This window comes from Salmo salar, chromosome ssa09 (genome assembly GCF_905237065.1).
Source record: "Salmo salar chromosome ssa09, Ssal_v3.1, whole genome shotgun sequence".
NCBI lineage: Eukaryota > Metazoa > Chordata > Actinopteri > Salmoniformes > Salmonidae > Salmo > Salmo salar.
The window spans coordinates 121,303,879-121,322,875 of NC_059450.1; the positions used below are offsets into that span (position 1 = coordinate 121,303,879).

At 42.2% G+C, this 18,997-nt stretch overlaps 1 protein-coding gene across 1 annotated transcript; it reads right to left on the reverse strand.

Moving 5' to 3' along the window:
• Positions 1-1,887: 1,887 nt before the first annotated feature.
• Positions 1,888-8,671, reverse strand: LOC106612639 (myelin protein zero-like protein 3). Its single transcript, XM_014213993.2, has 6 exons — positions 8,388-8,671; positions 6,182-6,348; positions 4,025-4,238; positions 3,285-3,441; positions 2,830-2,899; positions 1,888-2,680 (listed from the first exon to the last, which is right to left on the reverse strand). Exons 1-6 carry the CDS (start codon positions 8,455-8,457, stop codon positions 2,600-2,602), a joined length of 759 nt encoding a protein of 252 aa, XP_014069468.1. The 5' UTR covers positions 8,458-8,671; the 3' UTR covers positions 1,888-2,599.
• Between the last annotated feature and the right edge of the window lie 10,326 nt (positions 8,672-18,997).

Here is an 18,997-nt window from a genome sequence, read left to right on the forward strand (position 1 = left end):
ATCAATAAATAAGCCAAGCGTCAGTGTAAATTACCTATGCCAATTCCCTGTTCTGGCAGAGACACCGGCATGTTGCTGCCAATGAGGATGTGTGAAACAGAGTGATAATGCTTACACACGTCAATTTCTCTTCAGTGCTCTGTTCACATGGAAACACTACAAACTCTCACAGTGCCGTGGCTATGGAGGAGAGGAGGAAGGTCGGGTGTGGCAGCAGCAAGGCTCCATTCCCTCCTCTCTGCCCAAATTTGCGCAGAATCTTCTGTGATGACCAGGCACAACGCATGCTGTGGTGAGAGCCCCCACCCCCTCTTTGACCAGAGAGAGGGGGAGAGAGAGGGGGTGGAGAGATGCAGGGGGGCAGATTCCAGACACACGAAGACAGGATCCTAGGGGCTCTGCTCTGTCTTCACATGTGCTGCAGGATTATGCCACATCTCCCCCTCACAGAGAAATCATTACAATATTCTACTGAGATGTCCATCCACCACTGTGGCCTGCATGCCAGCCAGCCAACCAGCCACTCAAATCTATTATTATGGACTGTATCATTCAAACGTATTTATAAAGCTCTTTTTACATCAGCAGATGTCACAAAGTGCTTATACAGAAACCCAGCCTCAAACCCCAAACAGAAATCAATGCAAATGTAGAAGCACTGTGGCTTTGAAAAACTCCCTAAAAAGCCAGGAACCTAGGAAGAAACCTAGAGAGGAGCCAGGCTCTGAGTGGTGGCCAGTCCTCTTTTGGCTGTGCCAGGTGGAGATTATAAGAGTACATGGCCATGAAGGCCAGACTGTTCTTCAAGATGTTCAAACTGTAATTCGGTTACGCTCAATAGCATAAACCAGTGGTCCTTCTAGATTTATATGAATCACTGAATCGAACACAAATGTGTTGCCATGGTAGTTCAAACAGGGTAGAAATAACAATTATTTCACCTTATTGTAAATAATTTAGGATGAAACGACAAAATCAAATTGGACTGAGGAATGAATCTGACAAGCTATTTTTTTTATAATAAAATTCAAATATTCCAAATGAGTCTCATGACTAATTTATTGGACTGCTCTAGGTTATTATACTGAACAAAATATAAATGCAACAAGCAACAATTTCAGTTCATATAAGGAAATCAGTCAACTGAAATAAATTCATTAGGCCCTAATCTATGGATTTCACATGACTGGGAATACAGATATGCATCTGTTGGTCACCGATTCCTTAAAAGAAAATTGACCTCACAATGGGCCTCAGGATCTCATCACGGTACTTTTGTGCATTCACTGAGGCCGGTTGGACGCACTGCCAAATTCTCTAAAACGAAGTTGAAGGTAGCTTTATGGTCGAGAAATGTACATTCAATTCTCTGGCAACAGCTCTGGTGGACATTCCTGCAGTCAGCATGCCAATTGCACGCTCCCTCAAAACTTGAGGCATCTGTGGCATTGTATTGTGTGATGAAACTGCACATTTTAGAGTGGCCTTTTACTGTCCCCAGCACAAGATGCACCTGGGTAATGATCATGCTGTTTAATCAGCTTCTTGATATGCCACACCTGTCAGGTGGATGGATTATCTTGGCAAAGGAGTGTTCACTAACAGGGATATAAACAAATTTGTGCACAAAAGTTGTGAGAAATAAGGTTTTTGTGCGTATGGAACATTTCTGGGACCGTTTATTTCAACTCATTAAACATGGGACCAACACTTTACATGTTGCGTTTATATTTTAGTTCAGTGTAGTTGACACCAGCAACATGGATGGGGATTTCAAACAACATGGGTGCCCGTTTAAGTCAGATAAGGTTTAAAGACCGACACTTGAAAATGTACTGTAGTTCAACTTACATGGTAAATGGACAAACCATTTTACCAACGGACAAGAACATTTATGTATTTTATTAAGCATCATTTTTATATAATTTGCACATACATGCATTCAACAACATTCACTACACTGTACATCCAAATTCCAACATGTAAATCAAATCCAGTAAATTCATTCAACATCTGACTCAGAGGTCATAATATGTCCACTCCTGAATGTAGTTATACCAACGGGATCAAATGTAACACAAACTCTGAAATACATGTTTAAAATAATATTAATTGGACTCAACGAAGCAGATGTAGCCACAGGTGAAGACTCTCTACAATTCTAGCAATAGATTCCATAAGGACCGATAGTTCAACAAAAACTCTCATAATAGCTGTACAAAAACAATGATTCTAAATGACAAAAGTGATAAAGCAGACAATAACTTAGTAATATACGCATCTCCTTCATAATAAGGAAATATTCCTAGAAATGTTTAGAGTATAGTGCAAAACGTATGTGTGTGTCCGTGTGTCAGGCACCGGATCCACGTCTATCCCACCAGTAGAATGAGCTGTTGACAAGCCATGAGAGCAGGGAGGAGGTGAGTGGGTGTGTGTGTGTGTGTGTGTGTGTGGATACTGATGTGTGAGACAGAACTAAGTCCAGGAATCTTGGCATTTTTAACAAACAGTGTAAGCGAGAATTCTGGCCAACCCCTCCCACTGGCAAGGCATGGAGGGGGCCTCTGTCCTTACAGAGCACCGCCACCAGGGGTCTCTAACACTGAGACTCAGCCATGGTCTCTCCCTGAGCCAGAGGCCTCTCTTTGTGGATGTAGTAATCCTCATAGTCGGAATCCTAGGGACAGGAAGTGGGGTAACAGATAAATATTTCATGGACGTCTCATATTGTCAGACGTAGACTACATGTAAAATTTAAGAGTATGAAATTGATCGGGTGAGACATGTCTCCTAAGTAATTCATGAGCAAAAAAAAAAGGGCCATACCAGCAAATATAGGTCGCAGCATGTCATGTTTTTCTCCTTGTGGTTGATCTGCTTGAAGCCAGGCTCATCTCTGTCAAAAAGATGATAGAGTTCAAATTGGTCAAATCACAAAACGGTCAGCATTAGCAATTTGCTATATTGGCAAAAGTCTGTTTTTCAATGAATATTTCCTTGATTCCTCGCATCCTTTCTGCTCAGCTCCTTCTCAGTCGTATTGAAGGAGAAGGTCCACTGCCCATCCCCTTGAACCCTCTTCTCCAATGGATTTTGAGATGGAGGAGAGGAGAGAGGACGCAAGGAATCAAGGAAAGAGTCATTGAGAAAAAGCCATAATGTCCATTCAGCAAGTCAGGGTTGGGGGCTCCCTTCACCAGAAACCATATCACTTATTTAAAACCATATGTCTAGGATGTCCTGAAGAACCGGTGCACTGATTGAGGAGTAAATCCACTCACTCGGGTGTGACCTCAATAGGGGAGTGGTAGCCCTGGGCCTGGCTCTTGTCCCTCGGAGGGCAGCACATGCGACCCAGCAGAGCCAGCGTGATGATGGCGGAAGGAAGCAGGATGAAGGCTAGAAGCACTGCCACATCCGAGAAACGAACCGCGGGCACTGTGGAGAGGAGAGGGTTCATCATAACCACATACACACTCAGTGTCAGCGCAAAGTGGATACGCTAACAATTTTATGATCTCTTTAGGTACGAGAGCCGCCTCGTTACCTATGACCGCAGCACAGCCGTGCTAAAAAAGTTGTTTAGCACGCCCTCTCGCGTACAACTGCTTTAATAAACCCTTAAAAGCTTCTTAAAGAGGGATTGTTTAAGCTTTGTGGAAAATATGACTCAATCTGTAGCGCATACGTACCTAAATCTACTGTAGAAGTCTTTAAAAAGGCACCAATAAATATGCGCCCAACCATACCAGTATTGATCACGAGGTAGTAGGTTTTACTGCCCAATATATCACCCCAACGCCACAATTCCCATAGAGTCGTGTTCTACACGTCATCATTCCTAAGGTCAATATTGTGAACCCACAATCACCTTTACTAACAAATCCTAAACTTCTGCCTCTCAATTAAGGGCCAAATCCTGACTTGAGATGCACAGTTTCTTACTGGAAAATGTGCTCAAACGTCCCATTGACATCAATGCATTGCCCTAAACATAAATTTTTCGAAGTAATTGCCTCACCTTTGGACGTCACGGTGAGGACGGTCTGTGAGGTGGGGGATCCGTGGACATCAGGGGGGTTCCTGACTGAGCAGGTGTAGGTGCCGTTGTCACTGAGGGAGGCGTTGAGGAGCTGGATGGAGGCCTCGCCCCGGGCCGGGCTGCCCAGCCACTTCACGCGCCCGTTAAACTGGCCGTCCTGCGGGGGGAACGCCAGAGAGGAGAAGTGGAAGAACTGGGGAACAAAGAGAAGAGGAGAGATTGTGACGGCTCTGGGCAGGACAGTGTTACTCAGACCTTAGCAACTACAGAGCCACTTTACAAGAAACAGACAACAGAAACACTGCATCAATCACATTAACCATCACCGTGCTTTCGAAAAGTAGGGGGGTGTAGAAGGCTGGGACTGGTTCAAATAGAGGTTTGAATAAAGTTGAAGCTAAAATAGGGTTTTACTCAGACAGTAATACACAAATAGACAATAAGAAGTGTCAAAGAGACACATTGAAGAAAACAAACTACACATAGGGAATAAACAGCACAGGAAAATATACACAAAGACGAACACACGGCAGGCCTGTTAACAATCAATGGTGCTCAACAGTTATATTGTTTTATAGCTCTGTATGGGCTGGGCTCTCCAGGAGGCACTTCAGTTCAGACAGCCATAGAGCTGAGAGGGCTGATACAGACAGCATACTAAATCGAATCACTGCACTCAGTCAACCCAGACAAACACTCAGGCCTACCTCAGACAGGTTACACCTAGCCAAATGGAGATTATACACAGCCAAGTGCCTCTGAAACATTCAGAGCCGGACCCAGATTAAAGCTTGTCCTGGACTAAAACTCACTTTCAATGGAGATTCTCCATTGAGAATGATTTTCAAGCCTGGAATAATCTGGGTCCGGGAAACCGGCACTAAGGATGCAATGTTAGGGCCTGTGGTTAAAAGCTTTGTGGTTACCGTAACGGTACTGACTCACTGAATAAAAACCTGATGGATCATGGGCAATTGCATTTAAATGAATATTGAATTGATTTAATCATGTCTTATACAAGAGATTGACTGACTGGAGTTGTTCATTCAGTGTCATTCAGAGGAACTGAATCACAAGTCGCCCATCGCTGTCCGTTGCTAGAGCTGCCTTTTCAGTCCTGGAAATGAATTCTCATCAAGATATTGATAATTATGCAGGGAGACTGAAGAACACCACCAATTCATAGTTCTCAAGCCTTGGCTGGTAAATGATATTTCTGATAGAGTTTTTTTCAAATGCTTATTCACAGTGCCTTTTGATATACGATTGTGGCAATAAAAGTGTCCGAATCCACTAATGAAATTGGATGGAAACAAACATGCCATGAGAGACAAATTCACTCTCTAGCTCTGTTGTGTTGGCTAACTCTGTGGGGCTATGCAGCGGAATGTTCTACACGTTTCACTATCCGTCTATAGTTGCACAGAACAAACTTGTTCCAAGTAAATAAAGGAATGAAACCAAGGATGTTGTTGGATTCCGGTATACTCTGGTAGACCAACCCAGCTACGCTTATACAGCCAAGCCCACACACCCCTAGGATAAAGAGCTTGTATCAGTGAGAACCCACTCTATCTGCAAACACTGACACAGCAGTAGGCCTGACTACTACATCTTAATGACTAAACCAACAGCTTCTATCACCCCATCAAGGGAGCCACAGCACATTAGCCATCACTTAGCGCTGAGAGCTCCTATAGGATATGATATCCCAACAACTACATAGCGTATACGTTATCGGCCCCTCCAAATGGAATTAAAAATGTACGCGGTCAGCCGCTCAGAGTATCGACAAGGAAATTGGATCCAGGGGAGCTTTGGTGTCGGAAATCTGACTCACAACTTCCAGCTCGAGGCATACATTTAACATACATTTACCACATCACCAAGATGTGGAAGAGTGATCCTGATTCCTGCCCCTAACTACCTGGGGTTTCTGAGTCATATTCCCAGGGGTTAAGATTTTCATAGAAATAGAATTACTAGAACGGGCGTCACAATTAAAGTCAACGTATCGGCAGCAATATTGAGTGTACCCATGCCAGGACATAAAAGCACAAGAATTCTTCATTAAATGTGTGCTTTATTAACAAATCAACTCAATATACTGATTCATTTTCTATGGTGGGCACTTACTGCCTGCGGAGGGCCTCCAGTCTGGGGCCTGTAGGACCAGTCCACTGACATACGGCTGGTGGCTCGGCTGGTAGAGGTGAAGGTGCAAGTCAAGGTGACGGCATCGCCCCTCACAGAATGGACCTCCGCAGGGGAGCTCACTGTTATGGCTGACACAGGGCACAGCACTGAGGGAGACAGCAGAGCAGGGAGGTGATCAGATGAGGAAGATAGATTCAGGAGGAGGAAGGGCAGACAATTGCACAGAATTTTAAGTGAAATCCAGTTGGGAACAAAATACATTGTTGAAGTCAAAAGATTAATAATTTCGGAGCAAGGTAGTTCACATAAACAAAATACAAATAAACAGAATAAAGCTAAAGTTCTCATTTGACAATTGTGTATAATCACAATGTCAAAGGTCAAAGGTAACCCCAAAGGCCCACATTGTTGACCCAGTATTAACCCAGTACCCAGAAGGCAACATCAAACCTTCTGTACACTGCCTGACATTAATTGGAAAAAACAATCTAATACATTTTCCATGGGAAACATTATTTTCTTGGCACCATCTGACAACAAGAAGACTAGTTATAGCAGTAATAGTGTCCTAGTTGTTTTTCTCTCTCTGTCTCTCTCTGTCTCTCTCTGTCTCTCCCCCCATTGGACATTGAGAGCATACAGACATAATAACCACAAACAATGAAACAAAATCTCAACCATTTATTAGCTGAGGTATTAAATCTACTTTCTCTATGCAATGCACGTCTGCCTAGAATATGCTTACAAAACAAATTCTGCACGCCCATTGTATAATGTGTAGAAATTGAGGAGGAGCTGATTTTCTAATAGTTTGCATAACAAATTGTGTACAAGTGGCACTCGTAAAATGATCCTTTACCAATTCCTGGATCGGCAGGCAAACAACAGCTGTTGATCTTTCAATCAACTTTCAGCAAATGTGGCAATAATGACACAGCCTACAGTAGTAGTCGTATTCCTTGTGATGAGCGTTGCCAACGCAGACATTGTGCAATGCAAAAAAAAATACAGAACATTTACATAATGTGTGTTATATTTCAAAACAGGCCCACCCCCATAGATTTAATACTGTATTTTCCATGTGAACTCCAACCCACACAGGGAAATGCAAATGTATCATTTAACATACAGCATACTGTAGGTCTGCATGTGGTTCAGAGATTCAGATTTCAACAGCACATAACAATTATTCTACCTTGGACAAGTGAAGGACACATATTCAAAGGAATGTTTAAAAAAAAGAAAGAAAAAAAAGAACTCTCTCTCTAAGGACAAAGAGACAGTTCGATTACTGTGAACTACAAATATTTGAGTGATCTAAAATACATTTTCGTACAGAGCAGAAACAGGGGGTTAATAGGGTATGCAGATATCCTGCACTATTTCAAAACACCTTGGATTAAAGTGGACCGAGAATGAACAAACTAATCTCATAACCAAGGTAGCAATCATGTTGAAAAAAGTATTTCAGTAGATGCTTGATAGCGGTTGACGTTCTAATTGTTGATGGGAAAGTTGGCAACCCTTTCAGCCCATTGCATGTATCCCCATACGTCTCAAACATACAGGAAATGACTCCTCCTACTGTCCAACGGTAGTTATATAAATTTGATCAATGTCAGTAGACCTCACCCAAAAGTCATATTCTCAGTTCTAGATAATGGCTGCTTGGAATTGGACGCAGGGTACTTTAAACTCAATAACAAAACGAGTGTGAAATAGAAAACAAGGGAAAAAGCCGAAGCAATTCAAAGCCATGGGTCTTATGAATTTCACATGACAGGATACTGCAATCCTGTTGTAAGGAACCTAGCCTCAGGCGCAATTTGATTTGTTGTGAACATGTAGTATAATTATTTGGTAGTGGCTATTCACAAATGGATACATAGTAGCCTATTCAAACTGTTGTAGGCTGTATAAATACATAGAAATATTACGTTAACTATGAAGGTAAACATGTGGCTTATTATAATAATTCTAACAATAATTCATAAGGAATTTGCATGTCAGATTTGTTATAAAGTAGGCCTAGACAATTATACAAGGTACAAAATTAGGATTCTATAAAAACACCCACAATCCGAATGCTTGCGTTTCATATGTAAAGTAAAGGTAGTCTAGTGTCGCAAATTCGTTGATCTGTGACATTGAAAACGAGCTTGACAAATGAGAGGGTTGTACTCACCAAAACAAACCATTAAATACAGCAACACGACAATGTTCAAACGTATAATCCTGTGTTGATGCCAAACCATTTTAGTAGAATGATGTAGGACTTTAGAAAAAGTTAGAACAAATTGTCAAGTCTAGTCAAATTTTGCGTTTCGGATACTCGTCGTCCATTTTTTTGTGTGACTCAGTTTCTCCGCTATGCCTACCCAGTGTGCTCTACCTGACAAACAGGTGTTTCAGGAAGTGTTGCTGACACTCCTCGCCCTGACCAAAGAGGGAAAAGGAAGCGAGTCACCCCACACGCAGTTTCTTCCGCCGTTTTTTTTTCTGGTTAAGTGGAAGTCAATAAACTAAGTAGACCAGGCATTACTGTTTATGGGAGACATATCTAGTTAAGTAGAACAGAACTGACCATTTTTTTCAATGGTAAACGGCCTGAGTGAAGTATCTTTATTTATTATAACCATCGTTGGCCTCACATCACATATTCCTGGTGCGTATTTTACGTTCAATAAAATTAAATCAAATAAAATGTTATTAGTATCATGTGCCGAATACAGCAGGTGTAGACCTTACAGTGAAATGCTTACTTACGAGCCCCTAATCAACAATGCAGTTAAAAAATATGGATAAGAATAAGAAATAAAAGTAATTAAAGAGCAGCAGTAAAATAACAGTAGCGAGACCATATACAGGGGGGTACCAGTACAGAGTCAATGTGCGGGAGAACCGGTTAGTTGAGGTAATATGTACATGTAGGTAGCAGCAGTGGTGTAAAAGAGGGGGGGCAAATAGTCTGCAAATAGTCTGGGTAGCCATTTGATTAGGTGTTCAGGAGTCTTATGGCTTTGGGGTAGAACTGTTTAGAAGCTTCTTGGACCTAGACTTGGCGCTCCGGTACCACTTGCCGTGCGGTATGATTTTTACATTGGCAATATGCTTGTCGTTATGTCTTTTATAGTAGCAACATCACCCTTTTGGAAAGCATTGGAGGTTGAATATGACAATTACATGTTTTCACTCCTAAACCTCTTTCAATGCCACTCATCACCTTATGTGACCTTGTGTGTCTAATCCTCCTCTCTTATCAGCCTTCTCTGTAAACTTCTGGCTACCCTGTGGGAGCGGCCAACTATTCCTAGAGTACAATACCCCTGTCCCAGAGCCCTAGTCTTTAACTTTGTAATTATCCTTAATGGGTGAGACATTTATTTATTTGTCTAGCACTACCACAGTTTACCCCTGTGTACGCCTACGTTAGAGAGCCCTTTGAAGTTATGTCTTCATTTAATTATGATACCATTACGTCTGTAGTGAACAACTATCAATCCCAGGGGCGTGCACTTCCTACACCGACAAGAGAATTACATCCCATAATCAGATTTCTACATGGACAGAATTTCAAGGATGTCCTTTTAGTTTTAAACGTGAAGGATTCTGGGTATTACCTGAGTGTGTTTCCAACAGTGCTGCTTTGTGTTTGTGTAATGTGTATTCTTAGAAAGGCCTCTGTTTAGTACAGTAGTGTGCATTTCAGTTCTACCTTCCCAGTGAGAATGAATGGACCCTCACTTATCACTGTCTCCATGGGGGCACGGTCAACAGAGGGCTGATTCTTCAGATGTCAACATGTGGGAAACTAATAAAAGGGGTTTAGCTACAAGGTCCAATGAACAGACTGTGCATCTGATTATCCAGGTGTATGTAGATGTGCAGTGCTGTGATGTAAAGTACCATGGCCCTCCTCTCATCTTTTGGTAAAGGATATTATCTCTTCATGTGTACAGAAATCTGAGAGGTATACATACAAACATGAGTGTAGCTGTCAAAATTGTCAAAGCAATGGATGGCAGACTCAAAAATCATATGTACAGAAATAATAGTGTGGACAATACACCCAGGAACATAACATTAAGAACACCTTCATAATATTGAGTATTTGCCCTCAGAACAGCCTCAATTCGTCAGAGCATGGACTCTACAAGGTGTCGAAAGCGTTCCACAGGGATGCTGGCCCAAGTTGACTCCAATGCTTCCCACAGTTGTGTCAAATTGTCTCGATGTCCATTGGGTGGTGGACCATTCAAGTTTACATATGGGAAACTGTTGAGCGTGAAAAACCCAGCAGCGCTGCAGTTTTTGACATAATCAAACCAGTGCGCCTATTACCATACCCCGTTCAAACGCACTTAAATCTTTTGTCTTGCCCATTTACCCTATGAATTGGCAGACATACACAATCCATGTCTCAATTGTCTCAAGGCTTAAAAATCCGTCTTTAACCGGTCTCCTCCCCTTCATCTACACTGATTAAAGTGGATTTAACAAGTGACATCAATAAGGGATCATAGCTTTCACCTGGGCAGTCTATGTCATGTCTAATGTTTTGTACACTCATTGTATTGTTGCCTCTCCCCTTGACTATTTTACTCATTATTACTCATTATTTTACTTCCCAGCATAATGTAGATAGATTGCACAGTCTCGCCAGGGGACGCTGTAAGTCGTCAGTCAAGTCTTCAGTCTTCAAGTCACATTCCCATGGTGAAGCGTGTATTGTTGCTGCTGTTGCTACCTGCCCAGACCAGCCCATTTGTGAGGACCTGGGGCTGGGACAAAGTGCACCAATAGGGTGATGTTTTTTTGCATTGCTGAGGTTTACCTCCTTGTCACTGTCTGTGCCTGGTACAACCCATCATTGGGTGTGGAATGATTATGAGATGATGACTGTTTGTCTGTCCAGCTTTCGGCTCCAAGGAAAAGGCTTAGGCCTACCAACATTCCTTTCATGTATTTTAACCAAGCCGTGTTATGCTTGTCATGTCTTGTGTAGTTCAGTAGGTTTGAAGGAGGATTAAAGGACTCAGGACACAGACAGATCTTAATCCCAAATCTAGGTTTACCTTCTTATACACTTCAACAGAAATACTGACCAAAATCCCATTAAGTTTAACAGCTACCATAAAGTTAGACTTATCTTGTAATATAGTAACTGATATGACAGCCAAAAGCTTATCTAGATGCTATGTTTATCTGAGCAATAAAATGTTTGACATATCAAAGTAGTTACTCAGTTATTACAAGACAAAGACATGTAGTGTTACCCAAACAATGTATTGGTTGAGATAACCAATATATTGATTACAATAAAAATGTATTGGTTGACGTAATAATAATCGTTGTAACAGAAAATTGCAGTAATCATACAATGACATTGAATCAATCCATCATAATCATTGAATAGTCTTTTGACCCAAGTTCAAATCAAATGTTATTTGTCACATGCTCTTAATACAACAGGTGTAGACCTTACCGTGAAATGCTTACTTACAGGCCCTTAACCAACAATGCAGTTAAGAAAATAGTTAAGAAAATATTTACTAAATAAGCTAAAGTAAAAAAATGTATAATAATATCAATAATGAGGATATATACAGGGGGTACCGGTACCGAGTCAATGTGTGGGGGTACATGTTAGTCGAGGTAAGTTGTACATGTAGGTAGGGGTAAAGTGACTATGCATAGATAATAAACAGCAAGTAGCAGCAGTGTAAAAACAAATATTCTGAGTGGCCATTTGATTAATTGTTCAGCAGTCTTATGGCTAGGGGGTAGAAGCTGTTAAGGAGCCTTTTGGACCTAGACTTGGCGCTCCGGTACCGCTTGCCGTGCGGTAGCAGAGAGAACAGTCTATGACTTGGGTGACTGGAGTCTTTGACAATTTTTGGGGCCTTCAATTGACACTGCCTAGTATATAGGTCCTGGATGGCAGGAAGCTTGGCCCCAGTGATATACTGGGCCGTACACACTACCCTCTGTAGCGCCTTAAGGTCAGATGCCGAGCAGTTGCCATACCAGGCGGTGATGCAACTGATCAGGATGCTGTCGATGGTGCAGCTGTAGAACTTTGAGGATCTGGGGACCCATGCCAAATCTGTTCAGTCTCCTGAGGGGTAAAAGGCGTTGTTGTGCCATCTTCACAACTTTCTTGGTATGTTTGAACCATGAAAGTTTGTTGGTGATGTGGACACCAAGGAACTTGAAACTCTCGAGGGAGAGGTTGTTGTCATGGCACCACACTGCCAGGTCTCTGACCTCTTCCCTATAGGCTCATCGTTGTCGGTGATCAGGCCTATCAGGCCTACCACCGTTGTGTCGAAAGCAAACTTAATGATGGTGTTGGAGTCGTGCCTGGCCATGCAGTCGTGGGTGAACAGGGAGTACAGGAGGGGACTAAGCACGCACCCCTGAGGGGTCCCCGTGTTGAGGATCAGCGTGGCAGATGTGTTGTTGCCTACCCTTACCACCTGGGGGCGGCCCATCAGGAAGTCCAGGATCCAGTTGCAGAGGGAGGTGTTTAGTACCAGGGTCCTTAGCTTAGTGATGAGTTTTGAGGGCACTATGGTGTTGAACGCTGAGCTGTAGTCACATAGGTGTTCCTTTTGTCCAGGTGGGTAAGGGCATTGTGGAGTGCGATTGAGATTGCGTCATCTGTGGATCTTTTGGGGTGGTATGCGAATTAGAGTGGGTCTAGGGTTTCCGGGATGATGGTATTGATGGTATTGATGTGAGGTCTGCTTGAAACATGTAGGTATTACAGACTCGGTCAGGGAGAGGTGGAAAATGTCAGTGAAGACACTTGCCCGTTGGTACACACATGCTCTGAGTACACGTCCTGGTAATCCGTCTGTCCCCGCGTCCTTGTGAATATTGACCTGTTTAAAGGTCTTGCTCACATCGGCTATGGAGAGAGTGATCACACAGACGTCTGGAACAGCTGGTGCTCTCATGCATGCTTCAGTATTGCTTGCCTCAAAGCGAGCATTAAAGATATTTAGCTCGTCTGGTAGGCTCGCGTCACTGGGCAGCTTGCAGCTGGGTTTCCCTTTGTAGTCCGTAATAGTTTGCAAGCCCTGCCACATCCGACGAGTGTGAGAACCGGTGTAGTAGGATTCAATCTTAGTCCTGTATTGACGCTTTGCCTGTTTGATGGTTCGTCTGAGGGCATAGGTGGATTTCTTATAAGCATCTGGATTATCCCGCTCCTTGAAAGCGGCAGCTCTAGCCTTTAGCTCGGTGCAGATGTAATCCATGGCTTCTGGTTGGGGTATGTACGTACGGTCACTGTGGGGACGATGTCATCGATGCACTTATTGATGAAGATGCTGGTATCCTCCTCAATGCCATTGGATAAATTCTGGAACATATTCCAGTCTGTGCTAGCAAAACAGTCCTGTAGCGTTGCATCCGCGTCATCTGACCACTTCCGTATTGAGCGAGTCACTGGTACTTCTTGCTTTAGTTTTTGCTTCTAAGCAGGAATCAGGGGGATAGAATTGGAGGGCGAGGGAGAGCTTTGTACGCGTCTGTGTGCAGAAAAGGTGGTCCATTTTTTTTTTTCTTCCTCTGGTTGAACATGTGACATGCAGATTTGAGTTTGCCTGCATTAAAGTCCCCAGCCACTAGGAGCACCTCTTCTGGATGATAATTTATTCTTGCTTGCTTATGGCCTTCTACAGCTCGTTGAGTGCGGTCTTAGTGCCAGCGTCGGTTTGTGGTGGTAAATAAACAGCTATGAAATAAACAGCTAAAATATAGATGAAAACTCTTTGTAGATAGTGTGATCTACAGCTTATCATGAGGTACTCTACCTCAGGCGAGCAATACCTCGAGACTACCTTAATATTAGACATCGCGTACCTTAATATTAGACATCGCGCACCAGCTGTTATTGACAAATAGACACACACCCCCACCCCTCGTCTTACCGGACGTAGCTGTTCTGTCCTGCCGATGCACGGAAAACTCAGCCAACTGTATATTATCTTTGTCCAGTTTGAGGTGAGTAATCGCTATTCTGATATCCAGAAGCTCTTTTCGGTCATAAGAGACGGTAGCATCAACATTATGTACAAAATAAGTTACAAAAAATTCAAAAACACACTAAATAGCACAATTGGTTAAGAGGTCATAAAACGGCAGCCATCCACTCCGGTGCCATTCTTCCATCATTTTTTTCTCCAAAACTTTTTTAAGTTTAAAACTTTAAACCTGTTTATTCCCAACCTCCAGAGATGATTAAGTTATGAAATTAGGAGTGAACCTAGCTTTGAGTGGATAATCACCTGAAGCCTGGTGATGCTGGAGAGGGCCCAGATTACACCAGTGCAACCTTTCATTCAACAGAGCTGCCATTCTTAACTACAGAATGTAACAGATCCAATTATCTTGGATCGTTAGACTCCCTTCCAGAGTATAATCCCCAAATCCCTCCCTCCTCTCCCTGCTATGTCAGTCAGTAACCAAAGCCGCACCAGAGTGGATAGACTTTGATCGCTGCACACACACACACACACACACACACACACACACACACACACACACACACACACACACACACACACACACACACACACACACACACACACACACACACACACACACACACACACACACACACACACACACACACACACACGCAAGCAATCTCATCCAACAAACAAGCACACACAAACACAACTTGCAGACGCATGGACAAGCATACTTCATGAATACAGCTCAAACAATGCATTGCAATCAGGCAACAGTTACAGCTAAGGGCACATCCATCACTTATAAACATCAGTTGATAGACCACTAGAGACAACAAATGATAGATAACGATGCATAATAGATGCAATAAAACATGCTATTTGTTTAGCTACTATGTATGTGATGTCAGCAATCATCAGTTTAACAGATATAGTTGCTGAGGCTCAAATTTCAGCAGAGACGCATCATCAAGCTTCAAGACCAGCAATAATTCAGTAAAAGGAATTTTATTATAAATCAAACAGTAACATTAACTTGGATTTGTTTAAACGACAGGAGAAAATTCTTCTTGCATGTCTAAAATGCAGAGACAAAAAACAAATTTCTCAGTTTTACAAAACAACAAAAATTCTGTAAAAAAGTGGTACGGTAAAATGTCAGTAGGACGCATCCTCCGTTAATAAAATAAAAAGTCTCAAGGAGATTTTTGGAATCAAAGGGTTTTCAGATCTGACTGCATGCGACTCTTCAACTCCCACACACCCCGGCGAGCACCGAGAATAGTTCATCTTCGTTGTAAGACTGCAATACTTGTTATTTTTCATATAAACGGACCACTATTAAAATCAGTCCAACATTCTTGATGTAATACATTCCCTTTTGTTAAGTGAGATCCCAGTTTTTCTTTCTGCAGCTCCTCAACTCATTCAGGTAGCAGTGTTCTGTCCCTCTCCCTCTGTCCTGCTTTGGGCCATACTAGTCTGCTATTCTGCCTGGTGCTTCCTATTTCACCTCTAAAACTTCATCATCATCTATGTCCAATAGGATTCTGATGTATTCTTGTTCTAGACTCTTCTTCAAACACCGCTTGAGATACAATACTGTAAAGGCATTCCCCTCATGTTCTCTTCTCCTGATCCCTGCTGTTATGTCGTCCCGGCTGCCATGCTCAGAGGCAGGCCTGGATTAAGAAATCACAGGTCACCTGGATTCACCTGGTCAGTCTGTCATGGAAAGAGCATGTTTTGTACAGTCAGTGTATACAGTTGAAGTCAGAAGTTTACATACACTTAGGTTGGTGTCATTAAAACTCGTTTTCAACCACTCCACAAATTTCTTGTTAACAAACTATAGTTTTGGCAAGTCGGTTAGGACATCTACTTTGTGCATGACACAAGTAATTTTTCCAACAATTGTTTACAGTCAGATTATCTAACTTACAATTCACTGTATCACAATTCCAGTGGGTCAGAAGTTAACATACACTAAGTTGACTGTGCCTTTAAACAGCTTGGAAAATTCCAGAAAATGATGACTTTAGAAGTTTCTGACCATTTGAGTCAATTGGAGGTGTACCTATGGATGTATTTCAAGGCCTACCTTCAAACTCAGTGCGTCTTTGCTTGACATCATGGGAAAATCAAAAGAAATCAGCCAAGATCTCAGAAAAAAAATTGTAGTCCACAAGTCTGGTTCACACTTGGGAGCAATTTCCAAATGCCTGAAGGTACCACGTTCATCTGTACAAACAATAATGCGTAAGTATAAACACCATGGGACCACACAGCCATCATACCGCTCAGGAAGGAGACGCATTCTGTCTCCTAGAGATGAACGTACTTTGGTGCGAAAAGTGCAAATCAATCCCAAAACAACAGCAAAGGACCTTGGGAAGATGCTGGAGGAAACCGGTGTACAAAAGTATCTATATCCACAGTAAAACGAGTCCTATATTGACATAACCTGAACGGCCGCTCAGCAAGGAAGAAACCACTGCTCCAAAACCGCCATAAAAAAGCCAGACTATGGTTTGCAACTGCACATGGGGACAAAAATTGTACTTTTTGGAGAAATTTCCTCTGGTCTGATGAAACAAAAATATAACTGTTTGGCCATAATGACCATCGTTATGTTTGGACGAAAAAGGGGGAAGCTTGCAAGCCGAAGAACACCATCCCAACCGTGAAGCACGGGGGTTGCAGCATCATGTTGTGGGGGTGCTTTGCTGCAGGAGAGACTGGTGCACTTCACAAAATAGATGGCATCATGAGGCAGGAAAATTATGTGGATATATTTAAGCAACATCTCAAGACATCAGTCAGGAAGTTAAAGCTTGGTCGCAAATGGGTCTTCCAAATGGACAATGACCCCAAGCATACTTCCAAAGTTGTAGGAAAATGGCTTAAGGACAACAAAGTCAAGGTAGTGGAGTGGACAACCCAAAGCCCTGACCTCAATCCTATAGAACATTTGTGGGCAGAACTGAAAAAGCATGTGCCAGCAAGGATCCTACAAACCTGACTCAGTTACACCAGCTCTGTCAGGAGTAATGGGCCAAAATTCACCCAACTTATTGTGGGAAGCTTGTGGAAGGCTATCCGTAACATTTGACCCAAGTTAAACAATTTAAAGGCAATGCTACCAAATACTAATTGAGTGTATGTAAACTTCTGACCCACTGGGAATGTGATGAAATAAATAATTGTCTACTATTATTCTGACATTTCACATTCTTAAAATAAAGTGGTGATCCTAACTGACCTAAAACAGGGAATTTTTACTGGGATTAAATGTCAGGAATTGTGAAAAACTGAGTTTAAATGTATTTGGCTAAGGTGTATGTAAACTTCTGACTTCAACTGTATGTACAGTAGGCTACTAAATACACTTTCCAGTGGCACACTGACTCACCCAATGATGAAGATGAAGCCATAGGCTACTCATCGGTGATGGCCAAATGTGCTCGTCATGGCAATAGTCTATCTCAAGATTAGCTATTTGGGAGTTGCTGATAAAAAAAATATTATATTGTTTCTACAGACAGATTGGTTCTCTTTTCAGCAGTAGGCATTTGGTTTCCAAACTTCTAATGTATTTTTGAAAAATTATATAATCCATATACAGTGGCGAGAAAAAATATGTGAACTCTTGAATTACCTGGATTTTTACATAAATTGGTCATGAGATTTAATCTGATCTTCATCTAAATCACAACAATAGACAAACACAGTGTGCTTAAACTAATAACACAAATTATTGTATTTTTCTTGTCAATATTGAATAGATGGAGCTTGGAGTCAGCTAACCAGAAGTCCAATCAATGAGACAAGATTGGAGATGTTGGTTGGAGCTGCCCTGCCCTATAAAAAACACTCACAAAATGTGAATTTGCTATTCCCAAGAAGCATTGCCTGATGTGAACCATACCTCGAAGAAAAGAGATCTCAGAAGACCTAAGATTAAGAATTGTTAACTTGCATAAAGCTGGAAAGGGTTACAAAAGTATCTCTTAAAGCCTTGATGTTCATCAGTCCATGGTAAGACAAATTGTCTATAAATGGAGAAGGTTCAGCACTGTTGCTACTCTCCCAAGAGTGGCCGTCCTGCAAAGATGACTACAAGAGCACAGTGCAGAGTGCTCAATGAGGTTAAGAAGAATCCTAGAGTGTCAGCTAAAGACGTACAGAAATCTCTGGAACATGCTAACATCTCTGTTGACGAGTACCATACATGTAAAACACTAAACAAGAATGGTGTTCATGGGAGTACCCCACGGAAGAAGCCACTGCTGTCCAATAAAAACATTGCTGCACATTTGAAGTTTGCAAAAGTGCACCTGGATGTTCCACAGCGCTATTGGCAAAGTATTCTGTGGACAGATGAAACTAAAGTTGAGTTGTTTGGAGGAGCACACAACACTAAGGAACAGCACAGCACACCAACATCAAAACTTCATCCCAACGGTAAAGTATGGTGGAGGGAGCATCATGGTTTGGGGCTGCTTTGCTGCCTCAGGGCCTGGACAGCTTGCTATCATCGCCGGAAAAATAAATTCACAAGTTTATCAAGACATTTTGCAGGAGAATGTAAGGCTATCTGTCCGCCAATTGAAGCTCAACAGAAGTTGGGTGATGCAACAGGACAACGACCCAAAACACAGAAGTAAATCACCAACAGAATGGCTTCAACAGAAGAAAATATGCCTTCTGGAGTCCTGACCTCAACCTGATTGAGATACTGTGGTATGACCTCAAGAGAGCGGTCCACACCAGACATCCCAAGAATACTGCTGAACTGAAACAGTTTTGTAAA

Bases quoted from the DNA above. Each gene is read 5' to 3' on its own strand.
- LOC106612639 (XM_014213993.2), bottom strand. From the start codon at position 8,457: ATGGTTTGGCATCAACACAGGATTATACGTTTGAACATTGTCGTGTTG. The intron at 6,349-8,387 runs GTGAGTACAACC...TGTCTCCCTCAG, and splicing joins GTATTTAATGGTTTGTTTTG to TGCTGTGCCCTGTGTCAGCC. The intron at 4,239-6,181 runs GTAAGTGCCCAC...TTTGTTCCCCAG, and splicing joins CTGGAGGCCCTCCGCAGGCA to TTCTTCCACTTCTCCTCTCT.